Below are 17888 nucleotides of genomic sequence, written 5' to 3' on the forward strand. Positions count from 1 at the left end.
TTCATAGACATATTCCTAATAAATAAAAACCAACATAAAGTGACAATTAATGTAGGCCAAATTGTTTTATGTATCAAAACATTACATTTAAACTACATAAAGAAGAACTGTGCCAAACGAATTCGACAGACTTATTTTCAGCATTATATCACCTAACATATGAAATTGAAAACGACATTAACGAAATATTAAATATACAAGAAAACGAAACAATTGAACAAGTAGCAACATTTGAAAGAAGACCTAATTTTAAATGTAAATTTAATTTCAACAAATACACAGAATCAGAAAAGGAATTCATTCAAATGTTTGATTTCCAACATTCACATATCACACAAGAAGAATTCGAAAAAATATTATCAATCACACTAGAATACAAACAAGTTTACGCAACAACAAAATTCGACGTTGGAAAAACAAAAGTAAAATTGAATCTACCTATGAAAAAAGATGCAATTTTCAAAAAGCAGAGAATAGGCAAAGTACCAATACAACTCAGAGAAAGAATCCAAAAAATACTAGATGTATTAAAGAAATATGACATAATTGCACCTGTTAACAAAGAAAAATTATCTACAGGGAACACATTCACAAACCCAGTAATTATTCTACGAAAAGGAGAATCTTTAAAAATAGTATTAGACACACGATACTTGAATAGCATGATTGACGAACCTAAATGCAACTGGCCAATCGAACCAGTAGATGTAGCCCTAACACGGATAAGCGGAACAATATTTTCGACAGCTGATCTCAATAGTGCATATAACCAAATACCTATAGACGAACAATCAATGAGATACACTCATTTTACGATTGGAAACGAACAATATTGTTTTAAACGGCTATTTTACGGAATGTCCATTGGACCCGCAGCGTTTGCATCGATATTAACACATTTTCTCTATCCCTTAATCAGGAAAGGGACGGTCATCTCACATGTCGACGACATTTTCATTCAAACCAATTCATACCCACAAATGTATGAAGCATTAATAGAAAATCATAAAATATTATTGAAAGAAAAACTTAAAGCAGCACCTGATAAAACATACATCATGTTGAGAAAAGACAAATTTCTGGGACACATCATTGAAGACAGAAAAGTAAAACCATTAACTTCAAGAATTGATGGTTTCCAAAAACTGGAACCACCAACAAGCATGAAAGCATTACAAAGATATCTCGGAACAATAAATTTCCTTGCGAATTACGTCTATGGTATGCAGCCAATAATACAACCATTATATAATCTCTTACATAAAGAAAACGAATTCAAATGGACAAAAGAACATCAACAAATTTTTGAACAAATGAAAAGAACAATAACACATAAATTAGAACTAACAATGCCAGATACTACAAAACCATTCTATATTATCACAGACGCATCAAACACAGGCATCGAAGCAGCATTATTACAACAACAACCAACTGAAAGAAAAATGAAATTAGTATCAGCAAATTCCAGACTATTTCCGCCTATCGAAATGCGATTATGAACATTAATCAAAGAATGTTCAGCGATAATTTTCGCTCTAACAGAGTGTGAATTTTTACTAACAGGTTCAAACCACCCAATAGTATTATTCACATATCATAAACCTATCATTTATCTATTTACTCAGAAGAACAAACCAAATCATAGAGTTTATAGATTCCAATTAATACTGATGAAATTCTCAAATTTAAACATAATTTGGACAGAGGGAAAAAATCTAGCCCTCCCCGGCCTTCTAAGCAGAACAATAGACGAAGAACATTTTACAAAAACACGAGATATAACTGTAGAAATACCAGAAGACTTAAATTTTTTTCTCGCAAAACACCATTTACAAACAACCTCGAATGCAAATACAGCATATGTAACAATACCAATGACGAAAATACAGAAAAAACACATTACCCAGTATTAGCTAACATACACAATAACTACTTCGAAATAAATATCGATAAAAATGAATATCACGCAATCTCATACGAGAAGTACAACACAGAAACATAAACAAATCTGATCCCAAAGTATCAACCCAAAACAAAAAATTGGCAATCACCGATTGTAGAAAAAGATGACCTCATCATTGAAAAAAATTAAAAAGCACCATACACAACACACCATGATGATGATTATCTCAAATTGATAAATAACATAAGAACACAACAAAAAACAAGTTATGAAAATGCAAAATATCAGAAAGTTTTTATGACGAAAAATCAAAAATACCCTGAAACAATCGCATGCATAAACTGGTAATCACCTTTACATGCATACTTCTATAGTAACAACTAACAACTGTACATCTATTAACAACTAATATGATATAATTCTCAAAGGAACTATGATTACCAAAGGAATTATTTGGAAGGTTGAATATCAATGTGTCGTATCAGGCGAACCTTTAAAAATAAAGCGCATAGACGGATAACTTACTAAATTTATCCAATGATGAAATAACCGTTAATGGGAATAAGGCAATTGGACATTTTTGCACATACCCATGACAAACTATAAGCGAGATCTCTAACCTTTACTAAATTTACAGACATGAAAAACGCGAACAATAACAGTGAACACTAACCGTAACAAACTAAAAAATCCAAAACCCGTAGAAGTGTGGCAAACAATTCGTGGGAATTAATTTCATCAGAAAAACTCCTGATTTTGGGAGACATCAAAAGTACTAATACATTTTCATCTTCAGTAACAAAATTTAACATGGCCAAAACAGTCATATGTCACTAACATTTCTCGTTGTTGTCAACAAATTTTTCGTTAACAAACTACCTAACTGCTCTCGATTTTTCCACCGAATTCCATATAACATTTCGAACAACTGATTTTATTCTTTTTTCTTTCCAACCGGTAGGGATACTACGTATAAAAGAACAATTAGAATACCTAACATGATAGTCTAATATAGAGAAATATTTTAAACATTAAACAACTATCATAAACAAATCAAGTAAGTCAGGTAAGTCGCCAGACGTCAGCAGCGCCTCCAACATCAACATTGGGCCTACCCGAAAGGATCTTCATCCACTGGATGTGGTACTGGAATAGATACTTTTGTGGTTGTTGATGTTCTCTCCTTGCTCTTTGGGCAACCTGTGTCTGGGAACCGAACTACTGACGAACGAATTACAAAGCAACAAATTCAAAAAGAAAAGAAAATCATTCAGAGAGAAGAATGAGAAATTGACTTATTGTATTAATCAGAAGACTTTCAAAAAACTCAAAACCCGGGAAAGATGGAGTCAATGTTTACTTCCAACAAAAGACTTGAAGACTTTGTTTGTTTGAATAAAACAAAGACTGAAATACTCAACCCTGATTGGTTGAAAAAGGGAAAATACCTTTCATTAAATGTTTATCTGTTTTCCCTTTATCCCTTTTCACTTATCCCATTAGTCGGTACTAGTCACAGACCTGATATAAAAATAAAGTATATTTCTCTCTCTCTCTCTACTCCGCTCTTGTTTAGTATTGAGATATACGTTAGATTTTAGCATTGGGGCCCGTGCACTGTCTACTGAAGCTCAGATAGAATAGTAACACACTAGAGATCTAGAACTTTAGTTAGTCAGGTAAGCCTTAAGAGTATCCTATATTCTTGAGACAACAATAAGACAGTTCCAGAAGTAGCCTATAAAAAGGTAAGCTCAGAACACGTCCTACTTTATCAAAAGATTTTGACTCCATTAATCACAAGCACATGATTCAAAAACTTTCAATTCTTGGATTTTCGATTCCTTGATTCTCAGCTCAAAGTCTAATTACCAGCTATCCTTTAAACAGAACACAAAGAGTCATAATCAATACTTTTAAATCAGAGTAACCCAAGGAGTTTCGCTAGGAAAAGTAAGGGTCCTCTCTTGTTCAGTCTATATGTTAATGATCTCAACAATTTTTTGTCATGTGAAACAATACAATACGCAGATGACGCAGTCCTATTAAGTTATCATGATGAGTTCACAATGGCAAAGACGAGTTTAAGAAGGCCATAGAAAAATGTTTACTTTTTTCGGTAGCTCTAATCCTTAAGACGAAACGACATTAAAGAATGGAGACACATTAAGATAATCGAAATCAGAAATCAAATTTCTCGGTGTTTATATTGAGAGAGACCTCAAATACCAAAAACAAGCTGAAATTCTTTTGTCATAAACGGACCAGGGCATTAAATGCATACATGCACTCAGGAACGTGATTCCCGCTGTATACAAAAAAGTATTTTGTTCACATTCATGTACACTGTTCTGTATTACCTGCAACTATCATTCAAAACCGATTCGCTGCTTTTTGGTTGCAGGGCTGCCACTTAATGTCATAAAATCGTGTATAAAAAGAAGCCTGCCTTCTCAAGCCCATCTTTGAAATTACCGACAGCAAATTTTTATATACACGAGCGAATTCAAAAAAATTTTATCCAGACAATTTCAAAATGCAGTTTACATGAAAAAACTATTATTAAGAGAGGTATTCTGCAGCATAATTCTTTTCCAAGAAATTATTTGTCAATGTCATACAGTCTTGCAAAGAAAAAAAATAAGCAGTTTTTTCTTCATGAATACAAGAGGGACCCGAAGAAAACTCAACATGGTTCAATTACTTGGAAACATTTTAAGTTCAATTAAAATTCTTTCTGTTTTGTATTGAATTTAGGTTAGTGTCGTCCCTGCACGCCAATACATGTGATTTCTCTATTCTGTCGATATTTTTTCCATTATAAATTATTAGTTTTCTCTGTTTATAATTATCAAGTTACTACACTGCCTATCTCTGTAAGTTCTGTTACGTCTGAATTTTTTACAGATAATAAGAGAAACACAGTGTTCCTTTTTTAAGTAATCTTTGATAAAATTTCTCCCAATTTAAAAACAGCTATGGTCTTCCCCTTCTCTTAAAAATTTTAATATAAGGCAGCAAATTTGTGATGATTCTGTTTTACCTCAGCTTATAGATATGGTGTGCGTTTCGTGTTGATTATACTGACGCGCTTGATAATCTAGAGAAAATCAATAAATGAAAAATTTAAAAGAACTCGAATAAAATAGGCGAATAAGATTAGCCTCAAGAACCCGAAGATTAGCCTCAAGAACGTCAAATTTTTTGATGCCTCCTATATTTTAAAGAGGGCCATAACTCTATTCGTCTCAAGCTTTGCAAAATTTTTCTACCGCAGGCGCGATTTACTTTGGTGACCTCAGTCACCACTTATATATTCTTTGAAAACAATTTTATAATTCTGCTATTGGTTACCTCGCAATAAACCACTACCATCGCAACCATCACACAGAGTTCCAACTGATTTTTAAATCCATCACAATGCATTGAAACCAATTTCAGAGGTCTCTCTTAATAAATAGTGTCTGTGGAATGTTTACGAGGGAAGGGTTCTCTAGCCGAAGTGCTGAAATCGTTATAAAGGGAACACTTTTATCAGGTGGTCAGTTCTTTTCTTTGGCTTACCTTGTAGAATTTTGATTGCCACTAACCTAAATCGAAAAAAACTCGAGAGTTAAACAGGGCCTGGCAAAATCTTGCTAGTCTAGGAATAAAAACATCGTTATGCTATCATTCGTTCCATGTTCCATGTTTTTCAAGCGTGAACTTGACCTCAAAATTGAACTTCAAGGCTTAAGTTTATTTCTGAACGTGTTTGACCATGAAAATTTTCACCAAAGTTCACAGATGAATGAAGTCATCTTGTCTGTAAATGTTTGTTGATAAGTGCGCACAATTTTGCGCAAAATTGCATTAGGTGACCAAATAAAAAGAACCCGGACATAGTTCTAGGTCAGTTTCAGTACGGGGCTTCCATCAAGTCACTTTTAACACGTGACAGTCTAAATTCAAGTCTTGGTCAAAACTTAATCACAAGTTCATGATTCAAAAATTTTCAATTCTTGGATTTTCGCTACCAGCTCAAAGTCTAATTACCAGCTATCTTTTAAACAGAACACAAAGAGTCATTATCAATAATTTTAAATAACAGTGACCCAAGGAGTTTCGCTAGGAAAAGTAAGGGTCCTCTCTTGTTCAGTATATATGTTAATGATCTCCACAATTTTTTGTCATGTGAAACAATACAATACGCAGATGACGGAGTCCTATTAAGTTCTCATGATGAGTTCTCAATTGCAAAGACGAGTTTGAGAAGGCCATAGAAAGATGTATAAAGTTTTAAAAATTACATCACCTCTAGATTAATCCGGATAAAACAGAGTTTACTTTATCGGTAGCTCTAATCCTCAAGACGAAACGACATTAAAGTTTGGAGACTTATTAATATAATCGAAAGCAGAAATCAAATATCTCGGTGTTTATATTGAGAGAGACCACAAATACCAAAAACAAGCAGAAAATCTTTTGTCAAAAATGGACCAGGAACGTGATTCCCGCTGTATACAAAAAATATTTTGTTCTCAGTCATGTACACTATTCTGTATTACTTGCAACTATCAATCAAAACCGACTCGCTGCTTTTTGATTGCAGGGCTGCCACTTAATATCATAGAATCGTGTATAAAAAGAAGCCTGCCTTCTCAAGCTGAGCTTTAAAATTACCGACAGCAAATATTTATATACACGAATGAACTCAAAAAAAAAATTTTACCCAGACAACTTCAAAATGAAAAAACTATTATTAAGAGAGGTAATCTGCAGCATAATTCTTTTCCAAGAGATTATTTGTCAATGTCATACAGTCTTGCAAAGAAGAAAAATAAGCAGTTTTTTCTTCATGAATACAAGAAGGACCCGAAGAAAACTCAACATGGTTCAATTACTTGGAAACATTTTAAGTTCAATTACATTTCTTTCTGTTTTGTATTGAATTTAGGTTAGTGTCGTCCCTCCACGCCAATACATGTGATTTCTCTGTTCTGTCGATATTTTTTTATTATAAATTATTAGTTTTCTCTGTTTATAATTATCAAGTAACTACACTGCCTATCTCTGTAAATTTTACTACGTCTGAATTATTTACAGATATTAGGAGAAATACAGTGTTCCTTTTTTTATGTAATCTTTGACAAAAATTTCTCCCTATTTAATAACAGCTATGGCCTTCCCCTTCTCTTAAAAAAACTTAAATTAAGGCAGCAAGTTTGTGATGATTCTGTTTTACCTCAGCTTATAGATATGGTGTGCGTTTCGTGTTGATTATACTGACGCGCTTGATAATCTAGAGAAAATCAATAAATGAAAAATTTAATAGAACTCGAATAAAATAGACGAATAAGATTAGCCTCAAGAACTCGAAGATAAGCCTCAAGAACGTCAAATTTTCTGATGCCTCTTATATTTTAACCCGGGTCGAGGTTTTTGGGTAAATTTTCGTAAGAAATGCGGTGAATGCGGTGAATTTTCGTAAGAAATGCTGTGATTGCGGTGAATGCGGTGAAAAAAAATAATTCACCGCTTTTCACCGCATTTCTTACAAAAATTCACCACCCAATTCACCGCATTTCTTACAAAAATTCACCGCATAGACTATTATGGCAAAATAATGTAAGAAATACGGTGAATGCGGTGAATGCGGTGAAAAAAAATAATTCACCGCTTTCTCTCAAGCGGTGAATTATTTTTTCTCACCGCTAGATGCGGTGAAAAAAAATAATTCACCACATTTCACCGCATTTCTTACAAAAATTCACCGCATATGGTTTCCAAAGTTTACTCAATCTGATTTAAATTCACAAGAATTAACAAACAAGTAAGTGACAGTTGGCGCAGTGGAATACGCATTGGAAGGCATGCAGGAGGTCAGAGGGTCGAACCCGTGTAGGGACGATTCTTTTTTGTAAGAATACTGAGAACGCGGTGAAAAAAAATAATTCACCGCGATTGACCGCATTCACCGCAAAAAGATGTAAGAAATACGCGGTGAAAATTATTTTGTTTCACCGCATTTCACCGCATTTCTTACGAAAATTCACCACCAAACCTCGACCCGGGAAAGAGGGCCATAACTCTGTTCGTCTCAGGCTTTGCAAAATTTTTGTACCACAGGCGCGATTTACTTTGGTGAACTCAGTCACCACTTATATATTATTTGAAAACAATTATATAATTCTGCTATTGGTTACCTCGCAATAAACCTTTACCATCGCAACCATCACACAGAGATCCAACTGATTTTTAAATCCATCACAATGCATTGAAACCAATTTCAGAGGTCTCTCGTAAGAAATAGTGTCTGTGGAATGTTTACGAGGGAAGGGTTCTCTAGCCGAAGTGCGGAAATTGTTATAAAGGGAACACTTTTATCAGGTGGTTAGTTCTTTTCTTTGGATTACCTTTTAGAGTTTTGATTGCCACTAACCTAAGTCGAGAAAAACTCGAAAGTTAAACAGGGCCTGGCAAAATCTTGCTAGTCTAGGAATAAAAACATCGTTATGCTATCATCCGTTCCATGTTTTTCAAGCGTGAACTTGACCTTAAAATTGAACTTCAAGGCTTAAGTTTATTTCTGAACGGGTTTGACCATAAAAATTTTCACAAAAGTTTACAGGTGAATGCAGTCATCTTGTCTGTAAATGATAAGTGCGCACAATTTTGCGCAAAATTGCATTAGGTGACCAAATAAAAAGAACCCGGACATAGTTCTAGGTCAGTTTCAGTACGGGGCTTCCATCAAGTCACTTTTAACACGTGACAGTCTAAATTCAACTCTTGGTCAAAACTTAATCACAAGCTCATGATTCAAAAACTTTCAATTCTTGGATTTTCGATGCCAGCTCAAAGTCTAATTACCAGCTATCTTCTAAACAGAACACAAAGAGTCATTATCAATAATTTTAAATCAGAGTGACCCAAGGAGTTTCGCTAGGAACAGAAAGGGTCCTCTCTTGTTCAGTCTATATGTTAATGATCTCCACATTTTTTTGTCATGTGAAACAACACAATACGCAGATGACGCAGTCCTATTAAGTCCTCATGATGAGTTCTCAATTGCAAAGACGAGTTTGAGAAGGCCATAGAAAAGTTTATAAAATTTTAAAAATTACATCACCTCTAGATTAATCCGGATAAAACAGAGTTTACTTTTTTTGGTTGCTCTAATCCTCAAGACGAAACGACATTGAAGTTTGGAGACACATTAATATAATCGAAAGCAGAAATCAAATATCTCGGTGTTTATATTGAGAGAGACCTTAAATACCAAAAACAAGCAGAAATTCTTTTGTCAAAAATGGTATCAATTTTTACGGTACAGGGAAAGTGGGTGAAAGTAACCTCAAAAACGTGGCACATTAAATAAAAACTTGAAAATCGAAAGAAAACTTTTGAAATCTGATTCTGACTTGGATATCAACTTGCAAATGTTGTACAGTTTTTGGCCAGAACCTAACAGACTTGTAAGACAAGTAAAGAGACTTGCCTAGTAGTGAAAAAGAAGATTTCACTTAAGCTACCTCAGAATTGATATTGACTTGGAGTCCTCTACCGGAAAAAAACGGAACCGAAAAAAAATCTGAAGCAACGTGACAAAAACTTCTACGTCACAAGATGACAAAATCTTTTAGGAAAATAAGGATATCCATAGATAATCTACAATAACAAAAATTTAGATGGGCTTTCATTCGGCTGTCAAGGGAGTTTATTATGTAAATTATATATCAAAATCTGTCTCAGGGCTCTCTCCTTTGAATTTCAAAAAGTTTGGAGTGCCTTGGAGCGTTACTTTCTGAGATATATTTCTGTTTACAAATTTTTCGACGTCTTAACGTGAAAGAGACGTCAATTTGGAGTAGTAATTTCAGTCAAAGAGTGAAAAAGATAGCAAAAAAAATTGTCGGAAAACTAATACTTCTCTAGCTCCTGGCTGTCGAAGTTATGGCTGTGTCTTCACATATAAACTTTAATAAGAAAAACTTTCTGTTTTCGAAAGAGCCATAACTAGTTAAAAGTTACAGTAAATAGATTTCTCTTATTTTTTAATTGCTCTTGAACGCAGTTCATAGCAATTATTGTAAACATGTGTGTCTTTTTTATGCAAATTTTTCGCTTGACAGTTTCGCGCTTTTCTTCTAGAACATTCTTTGACTTCTCAAGTGACTTTTTCACGCTTTCGTTCTTCATTTTTGAGAGATCTCTATTGCTCTGAAGTAAAGCTAATATAAATTCGGTTGCAGAATAAGTGAGGTATGTGATCTGTAGCGCAGTGGTTAGTAGTAGTGGCTGAAGATCGGGAGGGCAGTGGTTCGAATCACGGCTGGGGAAAAATTTTTTGCACCCATAATTTGATCTAGGCTACAGCCCCTGAATTAAATTGCCTCGCCTGTCGTTCAAGAGCAATTCTTCCGACATTTGTTGGTTTATTTTTATTTGAATGCTTGTTTTCAAAAATAATAGTGAAATTTACATCTTAGCCTGCATTTCGTGAACTATTTGATGTCAGGGAAGTTAATCTAATTAATGAAAACACTCATCAAAAAATCGAAAAAAACGTAAACTGTTGATTTCAATTTAGAGTTACTGGTTTTTATTATTTTCAGTAAATATTTTCTACATTTTTTTAGATTAGCACGTGTTTGTTGATTTGTGTAGCTACAGTTGCTGGTCTAAGTTCATAAATTTTGGTTTCTATGACTTTAACAAGACTTGCTTTCTAAAAACTTTCCGTGAACTTTGATTATTTTTTTCAATTTTCCCGTTATTTGTAGTTTTAAGACACTGTTATCTATTTTTACGAGACACAGGCATTATATTTTATTGAAGTATTTGGATATCGTTTTAGAGTTTTAGGTTAATGGCTAATGGTTTTGTTTACCGTGACACTACATATTTTCATGCAAGTTCATTGCGTTTTATCCCTATTTGTTGTTCTCTTGATGTTTTTTGATTACGCTTATTACTGACAGGTCTCTTTGGATCTCTAATCAAGCTTTAATGACTTTTAGGGGTTTCAATTGTTAGAAAAGGACTTTAGTATGGTCTTGAATCATTTTGTTTGCAATTTATTTTGTATTAAATGATATAAATTGAAAAGAAATTTCGGTTCTGTTTGCTGTTCAATTTGATGATTTTAAGTTGGTTCTGCAAGTGTATTTAGGTTTTTCACAGTAGTTGTGGCACCTTTTGACATTCGCACGGTTTGCATTATTGACAAATTATTCTTTTTTTAGTTTCTCTGAGTTTGACGTTGCTTCTGTTTTCTTGTCACTGAAACAACGACAGGTATCAATTGATGACGCTCTTTTAATTTGAATCTGTTTGAGTGTTACAGTTATAAAACAGTATTTCCACTGAATATTTCCATTAGTTAATAGTTTTAAAATTAATTTTTATTGTCTGACGACATTGTTTAAAAGAAATAGGTGAAATTTGATTTTCTGAGCTTTAATGTTTTGTTTTATCTGATCACATCGTATTTATTAGGTTTCGTTGATTTTGTTGTGTGCTCTAATACAACGCGTATATGTTAGTGGTATATTAGTTGTTGTTATTTGATTTAATAACTCTGGCAGTGCTAATTTTCTGAGAGAAGAAGATTGAAAGTTACTTCTTTTTATTATATTCCAATGTTTTGTCTAATTTTTGCTGTATGTACAGCTACATTCCTTGGTTACTGCCAATTTTGATGTTGTTGATGGTAAGGTCTTTGTTATATTCATTTTTTTGAGTTTGTTGATCAAGATTTCGCCAACTATTGAGGACTTTCTTAATTAAATATCTTTTTTTTACTTAAAGCAATTAAAATCTTCACGTTCGACCTAAGTTTTATCTCGCTCAATGTTTCAACTGAATGGAACTTCAAATAATATGGAAAGTTTTACGTGATTACAATAGATGTCAGAAAACAAAAATCAATAGAAACGAGATGAATCAGTAGAGCTTATTGTATAAAGACTGTGCAATAATTTAACAAAGTTCGTTGAAGTTTAATGCTTTAAGTTGTTCTTTTAGGCTTTTTGTTCATGCATTTAGAGGGCGAAATCAACATAATGATATAAATCTAATGAAAATACACGTACCAATTTGTAATTGTTACAAGGCTGAAAAATAAAGCTGTTTTCAATTGACCTCTTTACTTTTTTCCAATTTTTATGCCAAAAGTCTAGTTGCACGATTAGGTCCAGCTGGAGTCTTTTCATGGGCTGTTTGAGTCGAGCATGGTCTATTCATACCACTTTTGGTCGAGCATGTTATTTTCATAAGTTGAGGTCTAAACCTGGGCAGTTCAAATAGTAGAAAAAAATCTATATTACTGCTTCCGACAAAATAAATTGACGGAGTAACGGTGAAAAGAAAATAACTGCAAATATGTTTAGCCTGGTCTTGGTATATCCCCAATGACGTCCAATTCTACTTCTTGTCTCCACTCTTCATACTCCTTGCAAGGTGCAAGTTGATCCTCTCTGTTGCTGCTATTGGATTCTGTCTTCTTGTAAACACCTTGACGGTTCTACTTGCCTCTGGAATGAACGATGTCCCACCATCAGATAATGTTAGTTAAAACTTGATTAAAAAATGCGCCAAAATATGAAATGATTGCTTTTGTACCCCAATCAAAATATAAAGGCTAAAAATTGCAAAATTTATGGTTTTCGATAAATGCTATTATTAATCGCAATCAAAAAGCAATTAACAGCTTCGAATGCAGTGACAAAACTCCATCGCTAACTTTTGCAAAAGAGTTTTCACTACTTATGAAGTAAATAATTGACCACAACTAGGCAGTTAGAGAGTTTTCCCCGCTAAAAGGCATGTGGAGAACAAATTATGATATTGCTTCACAGCATTATTAAACGATGAGATCCCGTGAGCAGCGACAGGCTGCGAGGGAGGGAGGTGGTTGGAGGGCTGTGATAACCCGGGTTGACCAAACTTACTTACCGTAAAACGAACCGCATATTGTCCCTTACTTACCATCAAACGGACCATATATGGCCCATAAAAGTCATAAATTGTTTTCTATGATCTTGCTATGATTTTTAAGGTTCCATATGTGGCGCGTTTTATGGTGATTAAGATAACATATATAGTCCGTTTTATGGTTAGTAATATACCATATATGGCGCGTTTTATGGTGAGTAAGATAACATATATTGTCCGTTTTATGGCTTGTAATATACCATATATGGTTGGTAATATGGAAGGTAAGGGAACATACATGAGCAGTATTATTATAAAACACAGAAGCATATGTCGGGAAAATTCTCTTAAATGTAGTAAAAAACTGAATTTTCGAGTTCCCAGTATAATTTTTTTATGGTTTCCCTCCTCCCTTGTCATTCCGGGCTGGGGAACGGCAGTGGTGAAGTTACTGAATTAATTATTGGAGATATGAAACCGATCAGAGGATAAAACCGCGCCCTCAAGCTCTCCACAAAAGTAAAGTACAGAAACGTGAAATTTCGTTCCCAGATACATTGATTTGCAGCTGCAGGTGGCCCTTTGGACTGTTTATCGGCGAAACTCAAAAATTTTTATGATCGTTTTATGTTTAGTTAGGGTCCATAAAATCCCTATATGCCCGGGTTGACCACCATAAAAGAAACTTACTAATCATAAAACGCCATATATGGATTTTATGGAAACTTACTAAACATACAACGACCATAAAAATTTTTGAGTTTGGCTGAGAATAAGACCAAAGGTCTACATGCAGTTCCCAAACAACGTTTTTGTGCATAAAATTTCAAAATTCCGTAGTTTAATTTTATGGTACCGTACTTACCATAAAACAAAACACCATAAAAAACTTTCTTATGGACCGTTTTATGGTTACAAATTTTCCATTAAAAATTCTGTATGACTAAATGGTCGATTTCTAGGTGTCGTTTTTCAAATGAACTCGAAAGCCAAGTTTTAGATTCAATAAAAATCAAAAAATAAAGAATCAACTTTTATGGTACCTTACTTACCATAAAACGCCATAAAAAACTTTCTTATGGACCGTTTTATGGTTACAAATTTTCCATAGAAAATTCTGTATTATTAAGTGGCCAATTTACAGGGGTTCTTTTTCAAATGAATTCGAAAGCCAAGTTTTAGATTCAATAAAAGTAAAAAAAACAAAGAATCGACTTTTGTGGTACCTTACTTACCATAAAATGCCATAAAAAATTTTCTTATGGACCGTTTTATGGTTACAAATTTTCCATTAAAAATTCTGTATGATTAAATGGTCGATTTCCAGGTGTCGTTTTTCAAATGAACTCGAAAACCAATTTTAGATTCAATAAAAAAAACAAAGAATCAACTTTTATGGTACCTTACTTACCATAAAACGCCATAAAAAACCCTCTTATGGACCGTTTTATGGTTACAAATTTTCCATAGAAAATTCTGTATTATTAAGTGGCCAATTTACAGGGGTTCTTTTTCAAATGAATTCGAAAGCCTAGTTTTAGATTCAATAAAAGTAAAAAAAAAACAAAGAATCGACTTTTGTGGTACCTTACTTACCATAAAATGCCATAAAAAACTTTCTTATGGACTGTTTTATGGTTACAAATTTTCCATTAAAAAGTTCTGTACTATCAAATGCCCATTTATTGCACAGTAGAATACAGCAAGAGTTCAAAAACATAGTTTGGGGAGGTCGATTTTTTGCTCCATCATACAGAAAAAATGACTTAAAAGGAACTAGTTTGATATTTTCACTACTTTTGTCTCCCTTCAACACTTTCCGATTTCACTTGCACCCAACCTTTTTTTTGAAAATTTTCAGGAATCATTTGAAGGTAGATTACAGAAAAAACTCAAAAACATAGTTTGGGGGCTCGAATTTTTGCTGCATTATAAAAAAATGATTAAAAAAAAGTTTTTGACTTTTGCTCTAATTTTGTCTCCTTTCAACACTTTCCTGTTTCACTTGCATCCAACTGATTTCTTTTTAAAAATTGCAAGTACATTATGAAATTTTCTTGCAGATGTTATCGAGAAATTAGAGTGTATTTTAGCGAAACGTCAGTCGGTTTGGCTCAATTTTGGACTTTGCTACCGTAACGTACTAATGATGTTTTAAATTATTTTCAAAAATGATGTCGTTTTTCTTCTAAAATGGGTTTATGTTGCTTGCAATTTGTGTTGTTTACGCTGCGTCCATGAAGCTTTTCAAATCCTTATTTTTTGGGAAGTCAACTTTTTCATTTTTTGCGAAATCATGAAACTCTAGTTTTTTTTTTGTTTTTTTTTTATCAGATCACAAGAAACACCCTGTCCTTTTGGGTGGGTGGGATTTTTTCCCACTTCGCAGTAGAGGAGTTGAGTGTTCAATAACTACTGAGTACACTTGAATTTCCTTCAGATTTGTCTACGCGGAACCGTTTTTAGTTGTTTTTCTTCATTTTCAAGAAATTGGTGTCTCCCATTAGCCCAAAAACAGGCTACGCTTCATGTCATTGACGATTTCTCCAAAACTATTGTGCCAAATTGGACGGGCATTGTCGCATTTTGTTACCATAAACCTTGATTGCTTGCAGTGTTTTGTTAAATTCTCAAATCGGCCTAATCAAAAAGTTATCATGGATTATTAAATTTGAAAAAGTTGATGTAAAAATTGAAATTTTTTGGGGCACGCTTATTGTTTCTGACGATTTCTGCTGAACTAATCTACCAATTTGACCAGGCATAGTCGCGTTCTGTTGACTGTAGGTTTTCTAAAGGTCAGCAGTCTTCAATTGGTGTCTAAAATGGCCTGCTCAGAACATTATTAAGCTGTAAATTTTAAAAATTTAAAAACTAATGATGTTTTAAATGTTTATCAGTAATTACGTCTTTTTTCTTCTAAATTGGGTATTTGTGTTATTTAGGATGTTGTGGGCCCATGAGGATTTTTGAATTCTTAGTTTTTGCGAAATGAACATTTTTTCATTTTTGCGAAATTATGAAACTCTTGTTTGAGTTTTTCTTATAAAAACGCACAAAACACCCCGGCCTTAGGGCGAGGTGGGATTTTTTCCCACTTCGCAGTGGAGGTCTTGACTATTCAGTAACTAGTGATTGGACTGAGATTGTCTTTAAATTTGTCTACGTGGCACAGTTTTCATCGTTTTGCGTGATTTTGCCAGAAATCGGTGTCTCCCAATAGCCCAAATATAAGGTACGCTTCCTGTGTTTGACGATTTCTCCAAAAGTACTGTACCCAATTGGATGGGCATTGTCGCGTTTTGTTGGCCCTAAGCTATTTTTAATTGCAACGTTAAGTTGGTTTCTCAGATCGGCCGTATCAAAAAGTTAACTTGGTTTAAATTTGAAAAAATTGAAGTACAAATTAATTTTTGGCGGCACGCTTTTTGTTTTTGACTATTTTTTGCTGAACTACTCTACCAATTTATTCGAGCACTGTCGCGTTTCGCGTTTTGTTGACTGTAAGTTTTTTAATGGTCTACAGTCTTCAATTGGTGTTTAGATTGGCCTGCTCAGAACGTTATAAAGCTGTGAATTTGAAAAACTAATGGTGTTTTAAATGTTTTCAGTAATGATGTCTTTTTCTTCTAAATTGTGTTATTGTCGCTTGCAAATTGTGTTATTCAGGCTTTTTTAGGTTGTTGAGGCTTTTCGAATCCTTCGTTTTTGGCAATTCAACATTTTTCATTTTTTGCAAAGTCATGAAATTCTTGTTTGAGTTTTCTTTTATCAAAAGATACAAAACACCGTGGCCTTTTATTTCTCTGTCAATTACGAATCAAAATAAGTAATTGTTAGCATATTCTCTTCCTTTTAAACCCCTCTCTGATGAATTTATTAGTCTTATTCCTAAAAATTTTTTGTGAAGGGGTAATTCAACAGTGAATGCTGAAAAACATAACAGTTCTCAAATTTTTACCGATTAGTGGTGTTTTGCGCAAAGAACCGGTTTTTCGGCGTGTAATTTGTGTTTTCTGGATACTATTTAAGTTGTTGAAGCTAATTAAACCCAATAATGGGGTTAATTCAACACTTTTTCTCTTTTCACGATTTCATCAAATTTCTGTGGATGTTGTTTTATGTCAAAACACACAAAACTTCATAACCTTCATGGCGAGGTGGGAATTTTTTTCCCACCTCACCATGAAGGTTTGCCGTGACCTAGAACGTGGAAGTAAACCAGAATTGCACCAACAAATACGCCGGGAACGCTGTTTCACGTTGTTTTACGTCGGTTCCGGAGATCTTGGGGCTTCGATTTTAGCACAAAAAATGGGGTACAGAACAGTATTTTGTTAATATCTCCTAAAGTACTGGACCAAATTAAACGGGAGTGGTCGCATTTTGTTAGCACTAAACCCCTCTTGCTTGCAGTGTTTAGTTGGTTTCCCAAATCGGCCTAATCAAAAATTTAATAATGTTCAAATTTGGAATAGTTCGAATATTCGGGCTATTCTGGGTGACCCAAATTTCGGTACCACAAAACACGCGATTAACCCAACAAATGTTGGTGTTTTAGAATCCTCAGTTAGTGGGGAGTATCCCCATATATATTTTATATGGTGTTTAATGTAGTTCAGACGTTGAACTTTAGCTCTGAACAGCGGTCACCTCGCTTTTTTGGTCATTTGGCACGGTACCTACTTTTTGCTATAATTCTTCTAGAGTGCACCGATTGAGCTCATTTTTTAATATGATGCGTATCTCAAGCAGTGCTGCAAACTGTGTTAAGGGGATTTGTTTTTGTTCCGTCGTTTTAGAGAAATTGGCCAGTAAACTTGCCCTCGGTTTCAGCCCCAGAAGCGGTTGACACTATGATCGCACCACTTTGAAGCTTTGAATTTTGTCACTTCGGGTGACAAAATTAGTGTTATAGACAGCCCGTCTAATGTAGTTTTCGAATATGTATACTTTATATAGCGTTTTCACAGGTTTAGATGTTCAATTTTGGCTCTGCAGCCGGAGTATTCTGCTTTTTTGGTCATTTGGTACGGTACCTTAACTTTGCAATAACTCGTTGTAG

General features: G+C 34.1%; 1 protein-coding gene across 4 annotated transcripts in view; it reads left to right on the forward strand.

Annotated features, from left to right (window-relative positions):
• LOC142351109 (nose resistant to fluoxetine protein 6-like) overlaps positions 1-17888 on the forward strand; it is a 107623-nt gene that overhangs the window by 55325 nt on the left and 34410 nt on the right. For all 4 annotated transcript variants that reach the window (XR_012760942.1, XM_075403198.1, XM_075403196.1 and 1 more), the window contains one exon: positions 12280-12455. Coding sequence is in view for 3 of the 4 variants with exons in the window: in XM_075403198.1 (XP_075259313.1) it covers positions 12280-12455 (176 nt within the window). In the remaining variant the exon portion in view is untranslated. The remainder of the gene's footprint in view (positions 1-12279; positions 12456-17888) is intronic.

The sequence above is a fragment of the Convolutriloba macropyga genome, chromosome 12, assembly GCF_964194025.1.
Source record: "Convolutriloba macropyga chromosome 12, txConMacr16.3, whole genome shotgun sequence".
Classification (NCBI taxonomy): domain Eukaryota; kingdom Metazoa; phylum Xenacoelomorpha; order Acoela; family Convolutidae; genus Convolutriloba; species Convolutriloba macropyga.